At 36.4% G+C, this 15875-nt stretch overlaps 1 protein-coding gene across 4 annotated transcripts in view; it reads left to right on the top strand.

Moving 5' to 3' along the window:
- Positions 1–1500: 1500 nt before the first annotated feature.
- The window catches only part of Cnksr2 (connector enhancer of kinase suppressor of Ras 2), a 262226-nt gene continuing 247851 nt past the window's right edge, over positions 1501–15875 (top strand). For all 4 annotated transcript variants that reach the window (XM_077794034.1, XM_077794033.1, XM_077794032.1 and 1 more), the window contains exon 1: positions 1501–1574. In XM_077794034.1, coding sequence (XP_077650160.1) covers positions 1511–1574 — 64 coding nt within the window. In that variant the 5' untranslated portion in view covers positions 1501–1510. The remainder of the gene's footprint in view (positions 1575–15875) is intronic.

Below are 15875 nucleotides of genomic sequence, written 5' to 3'. Positions count from 1 at the left end.
GAGTTTTATTCTTTTACTCAGTGGAGCTACTTAAGAATTATACTGAGAAAACTCCTATAATGGTGGTAGAGAGTTTGCTTCTCTACTCTCTAGGATTATTTGTCTTTTAAAGTGAAGCCTCATTGGGCAAACTGTATTTTACTAAGGGTTGCGGAGTAGTCTGGGTAAGAAAAGGAGGTTTGAAGAATCACGTTGTTTACAATTTGTCATTCATTTTAAATCTTATTGTTACCCTTTGGCTCTTACATAAGAACATTTGAACACAAATGACATCCTCTAAAATAGAAACTGGGAGCTCTGTGTTTGAGGAGTTGGCTGAAAACCCGAAACAGAGCCCTTTGAAAAGGTACATGGGGGAATCTGTCTCAGGATCACAGGGACAATCAACTTGCTGGTGACAGCCTCAACACCCACTTCCCAGACTCAGCTTATGACCCAGGGCAGATTCAACACTGGCCCTCCTGCCTCGTCATCTCTGCGTTTCTGGCCAGCGGAGCCCGATTCCCGTCCATGGCAGTTCACGCCTCCATCTCCGCAGGAGTGCGCGGGTCTCCGAAATCACCTCAGGAACCCACTCAGCAGCAGGGAGGGCGAGAGCAAGGAAAGCCCGGGCTCCCGTAGTAACCCCGCGCTCAGTGGAGTCCCCTTCCCCTCGATGACGGGGCCGCAGGTACCTCCTCAGCTGTCACAGTTCAACTGGTGGGCTCCCTGCCACTGCCGCCGCGTCCCCTCAAAGGCCCCTCAGAGCCGCGCTCCTCACGCCCGCACCTGACTGACTGACCCAGGGCTCAGACTCGGGCTTGCGCCGCTGCCGCCGCCGCCGCCGCGCACGCGCTCATTGCGCGCCTCTGTCCCCGGGCGGCCCCCAGGGCGGGAACGCGAGGCTGCAAGCAGCTGGCACCTGCCTGCCTGCCTGCCAGACAGACCTTGGGCTCCGGCCTCGTGCCGACACGCGCACGCGCCTCGCGTGCCTGCCGTCGGCCCCGGAGGCGGGACCGCGCGGCAGTGAGCGGGCGGGGGGCTCGTGGCGCGCGCGCCCCGCACCCGAGGGCTGCGGAGAGATATTTTGGGTGGCAGGAGGCCCCTCGTCATTTCCGCCAGGCAGCTCGTCGTGTCGGGGGCTTCACTCCCGCGCGCGAGGCGAGCGGGCAAGTTGGCTGCGGACGTGCGGCAGCGGTTCCTTCCCTCAACCCCGCGACTCTTGGCAGCGCAAACCATGAACTGAAGCCCCGCCGGGACGGAGACCGGAGCGGAGCGGCGGAAGCGGCAGCTACGGCCGCCGCCTCAGCTGGGACTGAGCAGACCCGGCGCGGAGCCGCCACCCCGGAGCGTTTTCCTCCCAGTTGCCGGCTAAGAGAAATTGCAGCCTCCAGACCCGACACACAAAAGCCGCTTTCTTCGTGCCACTGACACTGGGAGGCTGCGGCGGACCCCACCTGAGGGCGGCTCAGGTTGCTGACTTCGTTTTGTGCCTGAGCTTCGCGCCCCACGCCGAACCAACCCTGTGCCCATGGCTCTGATAATGGAACCTGTGAGCAAATGGTCTCCGAGTCAAGTAGTGGACTGGATGAAAGGTAATGCCTGCTGTGGAGAGGGCGCAGGGTCCCGGCAAGAGGGAGGAAGGGAGGGGCGCCCGCCGCGGCACAGCCCGCCATCGAAGAAGCTTCCACCAGCTTATCCTGGCATGCTGGGTGGCGGCGGGGGTCCTTAGAGGCTGACTGGGGCTCAAGGTCCCCGGCTCCTTTTGTTTCCAGCCAGAGGGGCGCGGAGAGAGAGAGGGTGGCGGGCGCCACCTGGTTGGAAGCAGGAAGCCCGGCGGTGGAATCCTGGCGAGGCGAATCTTGCCCACTCCACGCTCCCCTCGGCGTCCCCCGAAGGCCAGGAGGACGTGGCGACCCGGGTCTCCCATCTCAGGGAGAGCCCCCCGCCCCCGTCAAGGACCTGGTTCCATAGTCTCCTCTTTGCGGACTTCTTTGTTCCTGGGAAACCTGATGCCCCCTTGGTGGCTACCCCTGCCAGGTGTGTCTAGCGCCAACTCTCCTGGCAACTTTTAAGCCCGCATAATGGGGTCAGGACGCGGTCGCCCTCATTTGGAGCTGGGAACCCCCTCCCCCATGTTGGGCAGAGAATTCTCAGGAGACACGCTACTTCGGAGTGGGGAAAACATGCCTCCCTTGGGACAGCATAGGCGCTGGTTTTGTGTGGGCTCCCTCCTGCGCATCCCCGCTTGCCCTCTGCTTGCCAAGATTCAGGCCGCTTGTGGCTTTGGATCTAGTGGCTTTTTGTTAGGGGCTCAACGCCAGTTATAAGACGTCTTCAAGTACACCTCTCATTTCTTCCATATTGAAGCCCTTACCACTGCCTTTTGCCCCTGGCAGTTTCAACAACCACAGTCATAGACATTCATCCTCTTAGGTCGCAAACGTGGGCTTTTTCTCTAGTCCCTGGGCTATCTTGCCTCACTACCTCCCTCTGTTGTCTGATTTTGGGGGGTTGTAGAAAGCCTCCCCAGTCCATTCCTAGGACCCACCTCTTCCCCAAGATTTTGGGAATGCTGAGCAGTGGAGGAATGGAATAAAGGAATCCCTTGGCCACGATTGGAAGACACTTGGAATGTTAGAGCTTTGCTTGAGGTTATACCTGAGCAGGAACTCTAGTCAGATCAGTTAGGCTTATCTTTGAAAATGCCCTTTCTGAAGGTGAGGGAGCCCCTTTTCTTTGGGCTTGCTTAGCAGTCATACTTTCTAAGCCCCGTGCACTTCAGCAGGAAAACTGTGATGATTGGAAAGGGTTGAAACTGACAAGGAGAAACTCAATTTATTCCCTTTCTTTTTTCTGAACCTTTTCTATCTTTTGCTTATTGTAGATTTTTTCTTTATCTATTTTAATTTTATCCCATTCTAGCCCCTTTATTCCTCGTTGACTTTTTTTCTTCTAATATGTGGAAAGGGCTTTGTAACCGCAAAGCACAGAATAAATGTGAGTGAATTGAATTAAACCTAATTCATTATTTATCTACTGCCCCCCTGTGTGCGGTGCATTGTGCTAAGGTGCCATGGGGGTTATAAAGATGACTAAGACAGAGTCCTGCAGTGGCTGGCCCATCTTTTCTGCTGCTTGTTCTCTTTCCATATTTGCTATTGAAATTCCACCTTCCTAGATTCCCACCAATTCACTCCCCTTCCCTCTTTCTCAGATAAAAACATCTGTCTTCTCTATTTCTCAGTCATCGAAGAAAGAGCTAGAGTATATGTAGGAAGGAAGAATGCTCAATTAAAATCCCTTTTAAAAAGTCTGAAAGGTTTCTTTGAATCTGTGGCTGAAATATTCAAAGACAAGCTATCCTGATTCCATGAGCTTCATAGACTACCTCTCACAAATTCTCATGATGGTTGTAATGAGTGCAGTATACTCCATCTTCTTCACCTCCCACCCAGTTACATTCTTGCAGTTTCCCTTCTCTCCACATTTTAGGTCCACTGAAGCAAGTGCAGCATATGATGCACATAATCTGACACACATTGTTAGTTTCCCAGTACACTAATCATTTAAAAATCTCTGCAGCCTAAAAGGTAGTTTCTTTAAAGTTAGGCTAACATTGTTAGCTGTGATATTCAGTGCCCATTATTTTTAACTTGTTTTCATACCTGTTGGTGACGCATTTTAGAGCTACTAGTAAAGCTTATTTAGGTAGCCAGGATAGAATTTGTGTGTCTTTGTCCAGCAAAAGACTGGAAGAGACTGACTAATGTAATTACCTATTTCAAATCCCAAACTTCTTACTGCTAAAATGTTCACAATATTCATATAAATTTGATTTAAGATGATATAAAAATGAGATTTTAAGAAATAATTGAATGAAATGAACATTTCCTCAACTTGTAACTTATACTACTACCTTAATTTCCCCTCTATATTCTTTTTTCCAAGTAAAATTTAGCAAAAGACATTAAAAAAATACTTTTCACCCTTTTCTCAGATGCAGTAATGTTTAAAAGTTAACTGCTAATTTAGGTCCCAACTTGGAGATGATTAAAACTCATTTAGTGTTGTATAATATGTAGTGCTATAAAGGCAGAATTGAAAAATGCATAAGGCTCTTGCACAATTGCAACATTATGGGAGTTCTTCAGAGCATGCTCCTAATGGGACAGTTTCATCACCCTTAATGTTAAAGCATCTAATATATCCTTTTATCTGGTCACAATTATAAATAATTATAACTCTGTTTAGTAAGGTACTTACTTTGTGTTCTTTCTAGGATATTTTTCTCTTCTCCAAACAGAAAGCAATCATTAAAGGATAGATATGACCATATATATGTATGTATGGATGTATATATACATTATATATATGGTTCTAGACAACTAATAGAAGTGGTATGGAAACTCACTCATCAGGGAAGAAAATGAAGGGGAAAATGTGCTGACAGGTAGCATTGATTCAAGATTATGAAAGACCATTTATACATTGCAATTAATGTTGACCTATTTTTAAATGGATTTGAGGGAGATGTAAATATAAAATTTATTTTAATTATTAGTAAAGATATGAGCAAAGGCTTGCACTTTTTATTCACCCAACTTCACTGTTTATAAAATCAAATACTCACCAAATTTTCTATTGACAATAAAAACTCAATGTGACACATTATCAGTGTAATTTACAGTAAATACACAAAATTCTTATGAGTCAGTAAAATAACTAGTTATATCCCAGATTATTCTGAAAGTACTTCTGGCTATTTAGAGAGATTTTATAAACCTTCAAGTTAATTTCATAAAAGTATTTTTGGAAAGAATCAAATGCCATTTAGCACTTGAAACCAGCCTTAAATTGCAAATTGCATTCAGTCCTCTTATAGTTTTGATAAAATTTTAAAACATAATTTTTTAAAATAATTAAAACTGAGCAAATTATTCTAAAAAGCCACAGATAGGAAAGTAGACCAATAACTTTCTACTTTTTTGCTTATTTAATTACTCTAAAACAAGTTATTTCTCAAATCCTTTTTGTTCACTTGCAGAACCTAGAAATACTCCATAATTTGCATTTGTTTGAGTCACCAGTCCTCTACTTTTTTTGCTTACTGCGATATAACAAAAAATCTCAGAACACTTCAGGGCTCCTGTTATTAATTTTATCATTAATTTTCCTTCTGCATATCACACCCAATAATTCAAGTTTTCTTCTCACAGCATTTCCAACTTTGAGACTCATTCAAAATAGTCACATAACTAATGTAGATATTTTCTAGGACCAGCTTCCTGCACAACATTCTTCTAGGGGTCTTTATTCTTGTTCTGGGTCAAATAAAATTATTATGATTTCTGGAGTCAACCAACAGTCCCTGCTTTGCTGGTCTTATCGGTTCTGTGACTTAGCTTTAACCAAGTTTGTATTGTTATAATCCCTTAAATTTAAATTTTACGATAGCCTTTTCTCAGCATATTCCATAATCACTGTGCTACTCCTTCCTGTTTATTATAAACCATTTTCTTCAAGAGACGTTCCCTGACTTCTAATTTCTATCCCGATGACTCAGCCATCTTGAGGATAGAAAATGAAATACATTATTTTAGGTATAAAAACAAAAGTAATATTTTGCATGCATCTGTATAATAGTGGAAAATGTAGTCAAGAAATAAGGTCCATTCAGTATAAAAGTTAAATGCTGTAAAGGAGAATGTCTCTGATAAGGAAGGCAAAGAAGTTTTGACAGGTACAATGCTCTTTAGTAATTATTTTGCCCCTCTCACAGGACCCAGAGCATAGGTTGAAATTTATCTCAATTTGATAATGGAAAAATGTCAAAATTTTTAGTGTCTTGAGGGAGAGATCAGAAATAAGTTTCTGGCAGGAAATTGAAGCTGTAAAGACTTTTAAGAAAATATGTTGAACAATAGATCAATTTGGTTTATCATTTCCTTTTGAAAAATTAGATGTTTTTCAGTTGCAGTTTGACTAGATAGGCACCAACAGTCATCTATTTTGGATTTGACCCTTTTTTGGAACAGGAATTCTTGTCATTTTATGTAAACAAGACACCATTTTGATATGTTAGTTTAATTCACAAAAATTTTTATTTAAGGTGTTGTTAACATTTGCTCCTTAGGTTAACACATGATTTAGTCATGATTAGCAAGAAAGAATATATTTTTGTGTATGTATTCTAGTCCTCAGATATTATTTACTTAATATATCTTCAAGAAAGATGTTTTAATGGATTATCTTAAATAAATTATTCTCTGGTTTGGAGAAATTAGCCTCTGTGAGGAATGACAATGACATTTACAAACCTATGCCAAGACAGAGACATGCACCAACTAGTACACTGGGTAAATTAAAAAAAAAAAGTTGCATTATGCTTACAGCACTGGTAGAAAGAGAAGATAATGTTATGAACCATGAAAGGGGCACATGTAGAGGGTGGGGTTTTAGCAACTGTTTAAACTATGTAATTAAGATGCTGTTTAAGAGGGATATATCCTAACTGTGGAGGTACAGCAAAAGACTCTGGCATTGAAATGGAGTGATTAACCAGACGAACTTATCTAGGTTTGTGTGGTTGAAGGGGAGAGGTAGGCACAAGGGGGAAAGTGAGGGAGGAGTGTGAGTAGGTGGCAAAAAAGTACAAGAACAAATCTGCATTTCACAGAGACAATAAAACTCTCATCATGTCCTGAGTTTAAATAAATACCACATTATAAAACTTTGGCTGCCAAAAATAAGCCCACAAAGAATGTGTATTGAATTGGTACAGCTGTTTCAAATCCATTTCTCAGGAATAATTTGGAAATAATGTTAAAATGAGTTATTTTGAAGATTAATTACATCATTAATGTTATTTAGACGTTTAGTGATCCATATTCTTATGTGAAGAATGGAGATATTAATACTGTTCTTAAAGCAATGATAAATTACCGTTTTCATTTATAGCAGAGTAACTTTAGATTAAAGCTTAATTTACTCTTAATTACTTTTAGTTTTTGGTGTGACTTCCTTACAGTACCTCACACATAAGACTTAACTGTGAAACATGAAGTGTTACCTTCTATAAAGAGTAGTAGAAGGATGGAACATCTGTACTAATTTAAAAGGGGGGAGGGAGAGATAGTAAGTTGAAAAAAAATGGAGTCTAAAACTTTTTACTTTTTATGATTTTTTTTTTGTCTTGGTTAAGTGTTTTACCAAAAACCAAGTGTGCTCTTCAATGTGACATTATTGGGTTGAATGACATTCAGTGTGTGAATTCACAGTTTTCATGAATATCAATAGGTCTGTACTCCTCAAAATGGTGTATTTCTGTGGTTGTGAAAGCCAAATTATCAGAAGAGATGATTTTTGCTAAGCATTTTAAACATTATTTTCATATTAAATCAAATGTGGATATTATTATCCCTGATGGATAGAGCAAAATCAGTATGATTTTAAAGATGAGACCAGAGGCATTGACAAGAATTTTAGGCTTGCAGCAGGCTGTTTAAAGCTGCATTCCCTGGACCTCCAGGGTTATGAGTACACTCTGTTCATCAGTTATGTGTACATATGTGGAAAAGTTTGAGAAATGCTAGGTGAGTTTAGAACTGGTAAAAATTAGTGTGCTCCATTTCCCTTAATCTCTTATCATTCCAAAGGGCAAAACACAACCTATTCTGTTTTCTGTCAAGGTAATGATAATTACAGTATATTAATTTTGTTTTATTTGATCCACAAATTTTCAGTCAAGGTGAACTCCTTAAGAATGATTCTTAACTGATTCTATTCTCTCACTTTTTACCTTCATCAGTTTAAAACAATTTGATAGCTTCTGATTGTTTTTATGATGAAGATCGAAGTCCTTACATGGCTGTGACACCATTGAAGGTTTGGTTATTGCCTATGAGGTAAGCTAGATATATGTCCAGCATTGACTATGCTGGCTGCCTTTCAGTCTTTCTGTTTGTCCACCACTGGGCCTTTGAACTTCATGTATTCCTTCTTCCCTATTTTCTTCATCTAGTTAATCCATACTCAGCCTTCAGATCTCAAGCTTTTCCTCCTACACATCACGAAAGCCTTCTCTATTTTCCAGATCACATCAAATCCTCAGTTATATGCTCTTCTAGTACCATATGTATCTTCTGTGTCCCATCTGCCAGTTATACTTTTACATTAATTTGTATGATTATTTGATTGATGTCTAACTCCTGCACTAGATGAGGGCAGGGACCTAATTCGTTTTTTGTAACAATGTATAAGGAAGTATCTGGTATAAAATAGGCACCCAGAAAATATTGAGTGAAGAAATAAATTAATTTATTCACAGATTATTGGTCTGTCAGCAAATCTGTTTTCCTAAAAGACAGTACACATGATGTCCCTTATAGTGCTCTAATGGATACTTCTGTGCCAACTTGGACGTTGTGTGCCAGAATACAGTGTAAAGTAGGATTTTGTTGCTCTAGCCAATTCAAAGATTTAAATCATGGTTTAGACTCATTTTATAACGAAATGTTGATAATTTTTAATGAACTAATGACACTTTTGTATTTATGAAATAAATGTTATAAATATGGTGGAAATATCATTTGTTTATGTCACTTAATAGGGCAGCAGCAGATACTTACTAGTTTAAAAATGGAAATGTACACCTTATTCTAAGCATTTGTTTGTTTTCTTTCATTCAAATTTTCTAATTTCTTTATTTTGGTATTTTTAAAAATCTATATATTTTAGAACACATGGTAGAATCTATATATTTTAGAACACATGATAGTGATACAATGCATTGTCTTCATATAAAGGTTTATTTTTCTGTTATGAGAATAAACTATCCCTTAATTGTTAATTATGGACATAAAGTGGAAAAATAGCCCCTTAGTTTAATGAAAACTGTTATCTTCTTTATTATATTTAGTGCTGGATTTGCATTTTTATTAATAGGATTAAAATTAAGGTATTTAAAATTCACCTTCAATCAATATTTTTGTGTGTAATTTTCCATCACTCTCTGACTTAAAAATAATTTACAGTTTTAAAATTATGTATAAATTTATTTTGACTTAACTTTTTGAAGAGTACTTCTTAAGAACATATGTAGAGAGTTATTTGTAAAGCATAACTTGCTGAAACAGTTGTCCCATGTGCAATTTTTGTGAATTACATGCTAGTATACATCACTGGTAAACAAATTATCAAGATTTTTCTAATACAGCTTGACCCCTCTTCACTGTATAATTGTTAAAATACAAAACAAAATAATTGAAAATTTTAAGACCTTAACATAGTTATGTTGCTTTTTTTAAACTCTTAAAACATCTTCAGGCATTTAGTGTTCTAGCTAGTGATAACCATGGATTTCAAATAGTACCCAGTTTGACTCACAACTATTCAAGATAATAGAATTTTTAAAATTTTAAAGACATATTTAATTTCTTATTCAATTTTAATTATAATTAATTCTAATACAAGTTTTCATACATTATACTTGCAATTTCAGGAAAGAAAGGGTTTGTCAGTATTTGCGTAAGTTCATTAAAGTTTAAATTTTACTAACATACAATCAATTTGGTTTTATATGTTCATCTATTGGGTATTTTGGCACAACATAAAATTGCTTTCAAAACCAAGATTTAATAAATAAACCAAAACAAGCACTAACATTAATATATGACAAAAGCATAGTTACATAACTAATATCAAGTGTAGCACACAAGGCTATGTTATATATTAATGTTCTTAGTCTTGTTGGGTAGATTGGATAGTCTTTGGATAAAATATGCATTTATTTAGTTGCTCTTTTTTATGTTGCCCATATTCTCCTCTCCTTGTTGTTGTTTGCTTGAATTTTAAAATTTTGTTTCAGATACATCTACTATTTTAAAAACAGGCTTGTAACATGTTTTTTTCAAATAATTCCTGAAACAAATCAATAGAGGTCTGGTGTAGATCTGGATTTTCTCATTTTTACAAAATGGGAGTGGCAGTATTACCTATAGAAACACCAATTTAAATAGTATTTCTAAGTTTTTCTGTGATGATATGCTTAAAACAATGCCTGGTATGTAAGTGCATGATAAATACCAGATTTTTAAAATTAAGGAATAAGTTGTTTTAGCAATCTTTAGAGGCAGAAATCACAAGTGCTTACTACATGCCATATACTGTCATAGGTGCTTTCCCTACATTATCTTTAATGCTTATCCTAGCCCTGAAATATTAGAATTATCTATACTTTACAAATGAAGAGACTTCTGTGTAGAGAGATTTTTGCTTAGAAATGTTGAATGAATTGTCCTATATATATTCAAATATTTATTGAATAGGTGTTTGTTTTTATTAGACCATTTGGTTGATTTATAATTGATTCGAAAGTACATAATATGGGCTGGGGATGTGGCTCAGCGGTAGCGCGCTCGCCTGGCATGCGTGCGGCCCGGGTTCGATCCTCAGCACCACATACCAACAAAGATGTTGTGTCCGCCGAGAACTAAAAAATAAATATTAAAAATTCTCTCTCTCTCTCTCTCTCTCTCTCTCTCTCTCTCTCTCGCCGAGAACTAAAAAATAAATATTAAAAATTCTCTCTCTCTCTCTCTCTCTCTCTCTCTCTCTCTCCTCTCTCTCTCTCTCTTTAAAAAAAAAGAAAGTACATAATATTTCCACCATGCCTTTCTACCAGAGGTAGATGTGACATGAAAGGAATTCTGGAAATACTTTTAAAAGAAAGGTAGATGTCTTCTCCATCAGGCCTAATTTCTCTAGTGTCTGCTAAGATGAAGGTTGCTGGGTCCATTTGACATATAACAGAATGTGTGTATGGTGAGCTGTTTCTACTCAGAATAGGACTCTAGCTAATAAAAAAGATACTACACACAAGTGTAGTCTTGGTGACAGCTTTTTTATTTTATAGTGAACCTGAGGAATTTGATGTCCCCTTTCCACCCAAATTGAGAATGGACCTACATTAAAAAACCTAGCTAAGTTCATTACTTCTATCAACTCAGTGCTAAGGAGATATTTTGTACTCCAAGGATTACTAATAAAAGTACATGGTTCCTTATAAAAGATGTTCATAAGTGATTTACATTTTATTAGAAATGACTTACTTTTTTCAGATTAACTGATCATTGGTTAGCATTGCATTCCATCAGTGTTTTTACAGACATTTTTCAGTGCATTTCTATATCTTGGAAACCCTTAATGCATTTCTATATCTTGGAAACCCTTATGTATCTACCAAATGTTAATTTGTCTCCTAAAATTGCTTTGTTTGAAAATCATTATTGTAGACCAGATTGTGATATGATATGATAGCTTAGTAATTCACAAAATTAACCTGAAGTGCTAGTGACAGTTGAATCATAATTAATCAAAAACTTGTGAAATAAATACAAAATATGGAGTGATCAAGTTGAGTTAGGGATGTTTTATCAGTTGAGTATTTGTAAAATGATAATGAAAAGTTCAGTTCTGTTTACATTATATTTTGAAGTGTTGCATATAGTTTTATATATGCATCTAAATATATATCTGAGTACATATACAGGAGCCTAAAGTAGGATTTGTTTAGAGTGACAATATGAAGATGATGCTTTCTATTTCTCTTTGTTTTCTTTTAGTCGAATTGAGGTAAGCATGCTTTAGACTAGAAATTTTAAAGAACTGAAAACAACTTAAAGTGTTATTGTGCAGAAAATAGTTTGGAGTCTATCAATTTTTATAAAAGATGTTACAGTACCCAAGACAATAGACACTTTTTAAAAATAACAACTATGAAATATGGTAATTACCATATTTTGAAGTTGTATTAGCCTTGTCCATTTGATTATTTAAACACTTTTTTTCTCCTAAAGTGCTCATTATTTTCTAGAATTTCATCACTTTCCTTGAAATAATTGTTGATATGCTATGTTAAAAAGCATTCTGGTAATAGAAAAAATGAAGTAATACCATAAATTTCCATCTCCATTAATTTTAAGATATTTCTGATTTTATGTTTAAAGACATTAGTTTCTTATGTTTGAAGTTTTTTTAAATGAGTCTGCTTTTGCCAGCTAATTCTTATATTTATACTGAAAACTAACACACAGAAAATAAATACAGCAGAATAATAGAGAAGTATACCAGTATTTAATAATTTAATAATAGAGAAGTATACCAGTATTTAATTACACCAAATTAATTCCTTAATATCATCAGTATTTAGTTCAAATTTCTGGTTTCATAAATGTCATAAGTTCTCATACAGTTTTTTAAAATCATAATCCAAATAGATACACACATTGTGATGTATTTTATTCTTTTTTATACATTAATCTTTTAGAACCCAACAACCCTTTTATGTCTCCTGAAATAAAATTCATAGACAATATAACATATATACTCACATTAAAAATTCAATGTAGTGTACCCTTGATAGGATGTGATGAGGATGGCACTCTGTTGGTCTCTTTCCCCAAACCCATAACACCATTCTAACCATGAGAAAAATATTAACCACACCCAAATTTAAGGGCATTTTCAAGAATATCTGACCAGTCAGTGCTCCTCAAAAATGTTAAGATCGTGGAAATGTTAAGATCATGGAAGCAAGGAAATTGTGTGAATCAGATTAGAGGAGGCCTAGGAGACATGATGATTAACGGTTATTAGGGTATCCTTGCTAGTATCATGGCAAAGAAAAAGCAACTAGGAAAAAAGGTAATGAAATTCTAGAAAAGTGTGGAGTTTAATTTAATAGCAGTGTACCAATATAGACTTCTTAGTTGTGACAAATATACCAAAGGAATATAAGATGTTAATAATAGAATATGGGTGAGGGGTATACAGGAACTCTTTTTTTTTTTTTTTTAATTTTGTCATTTTTTAATGCAGAGGAACTCTTAATACTAGTTTTACAGCTTCTATATATCTTAAATTATCCTAAAATAAAAATTATGTTTAAATATAAAATTAGAGTTTATCATATTCTTAAATTTGGTAATATTAGAAGATTAGCAATGTCTCATGAAATAATTTTGACTTGCCTCTCTGGAATTACTAATAATAAACACTGTCAAATGAAAAAAAAAGTCACTTGGAATATGAGCAATTCTTCATTGTGTGAGATTGTTTCAGACATTGATTTAACAGTCATTCAGTAACACAATTATTGTGATTACTTAAAACTCAAAATTCTCAAAATTCTCCTGAAATGCAGTATTGGCCCCGGCCTGGTGTCAAGAATCCTCTACCTTAATTGTCTCTTGCTGTATGCTTTTCCACACATGAAAAATATTTTTTAATTTTATGAATATATATTGTGGTTTGAAAAAATAATTTTCTAGAATGAATGTTATACCTGTTTCCATTCTATTGCAATTAATCTTTTCCTTGATTAGATTTTTCCCATTACCTTTGGCTAATCAAGAAATATGTCTATGAAAAGGAAGCATAAAGTACATAGACAAAGACTACTGGTAGTTAGCCCTTATTTTACCTCACTGCAACCAATTTGCAGTTAAACTCTTGGACAGAAGAGTGTGCTATTCTAAACCTTGTTAACAAAGCCTGATTCTTAACAATCATTCTAATTGTAGTTTCTGTTTCCTGCATACATTTTGTGTAGGAATGTTAAACAAGGCATGAAAAATTTAGAGAAAATAAATGTTGTAGTTTATAATAATTGATTTTCAGCTGTATAAATATAAATGTGTGTATAAGTAAGCACACATATTTACATAGAGCAGATGTTTGCCTGGGACAGATTTGGTGAAAATGACTATAACTAAAAGACCTTTTCTGATTGCTTTTCGGCAAGGAGGTCAATTTTTTTCTTGTCATTAAATGTAACACCTTATTTTCGTCATATAATAAGTATGTGGAGTGTGTTTAGCAACTGAGTTTGGGTTGTGAGCATGGTTGAAATTTAAGAACTCCTTTGGTCACATCTCCAAGAAATTACATTAAATTTTAAGGCAGAATTATTTTAATACTTAATTCCTGTGCCTTTTTGGTTGAGATTTTCTTTGTTTTCTAGTTTACTGGTGCAAAAATTCTAAAAGAAGCAGGCTCTTGTAATAAACTATGACCAGGAATTTAATGTATAAACTTGATGCTTTTTTCTTGCCACAATAAATTGAAATATTATAATTATCACAATTTCAGCTTACTTGAATTTTTGTTATTAATGCTGCTCTGAAAAAGTGTGAGGGTCTTCTGATACTGATGTGAATGTTGTAGAATTGTCTCCCTGGTCTGCTAAGTGTCTTTTTCTGACTTTGTGCTCCATGAGTACCATAGTAGATACGCATTCATGTGCTCATTGTGAAATGCTTCTGCTTTTGGGTATTCATGAGGTATATTTTCAAGAATGAAGGGTATTTTCTTTTGTTTGAGTGATTTTTTTTGTTTTAGTAATATTTAAAGAGTTCTTCAAAGGGCAACCTGTGTAGATTATGGATTAAATAGCAAACATTTGAAATGGATCTTTGAATATGTAACTGAAAAGGATGGTTTGACATTTTGACATTCTCCAATATTTTAAAATAGCTTAGAGCAAGTGGGCAACATTTAGATTAGAGTTGTTCTCAAAACTTTCTAGTAATATTTTTAATAAAATTACAGATTTCTGATGATTAGTTATTACAGTAATATAGACAGCCTTAACATAATTAAAAACAGAATATTTGAAGAAAATTGTGTGATTTGCATGACTTGTTAGATACAGATGGTGAGAAGTAGACTTGGAAGCTTTCTCAGAATGCAGATGGACATGAGTTCTGCAATAAATTTAATAAAGAGTAATCATTGTGTAGAAGCCACTGTCTTATCAGCCGCCATGAATTTATTTTTCTCCTTTCCCAAATGAAAATCCTAGATGATGCCTTTTCAAGACTGCTGAAAACATCTTTATCCCTAGTAGCCATTTGGAAAGATTCACTACTGCATCCTTCCCTTCCTCCATTTCTACATTTCATTCAGATTGATAAAATGATTAAATGGGAAGATATTTAGTAGGAAACCCTTTATGTATTAGACTATACAATTTATAATATTGAGTTGAGACTCTCCAGTTGTGGTCTGGAAGAAATGGAGTAAATTTTGACACTAGCAAAAAATAATTTATGTATTATTATATAGGGTATAAAATAATCTTTAAGGAAAAGAATATTTTAGTATCCCAACTTAGAAATAAATTATTGGATATAGCTCATATATGTTTGCCTTAAGATATGTCATGCATATATTATGTTGATTTTAAACTGTATCTGGGGTATGGATTTCAGATGACTGTCTCTCTCCTGGGAGTCCTTCCTCTCTTACTGGCTTTTGTTATTGATGTAGCCACTTCTTTCTCTAACAGCTTTTTGAAAAAAAAAAAAAGGTGCATTTTAATTATATGGAATAATGGGCTTCATTGTAACATATTCATACATGCTGTTTTAGTTAGCTTTTTCACTGCTGTGACCAGACAAGAATAACTTTAAAGGAGGAAGAGTTTATTTTGGCTCATAGTTTCAGAGTTTCAGTCCATGGTTGGCCAACTCCATAGCTCTGGACCCAAGGGGAAACAGAACATCATGGCCAAAGGCATGGCAGAGGAAAATATCTCAGGACATGGCAACCAGAAAAAGAGAGCTCCACAGACCAGGGAGAAAATATAAACCCAAAAGGCACACTCAGTGTCCTTCTTCCCCAGTCACATCTTGTCTGGTTCCAGTTATTACAGAGTAGTTCTTTCAGATTATTAATATATCAAATGGATTAATGCACTGATTAGGTAACAGTTCTCATAATGTAATCATGAGGTTTCTGGAAATATCTTATACCCAAACCATAATACCTTAGATTTCACATATGAGAGAAAGCATGAGATACTTGTCTTTCTTTTTCTGGCTGATTTCACTTAA

The sequence above is a fragment of the Urocitellus parryii genome, chromosome X (assembly GCF_045843805.1).
Source record: "Urocitellus parryii isolate mUroPar1 chromosome X, mUroPar1.hap1, whole genome shotgun sequence".
NCBI lineage: Eukaryota > Metazoa > Chordata > Mammalia > Rodentia > Sciuridae > Urocitellus > Urocitellus parryii.
The sequence above is the reverse complement of the archived record's forward strand: the minus strand, read 5'-3'. Positions and strand labels throughout refer to the sequence as shown.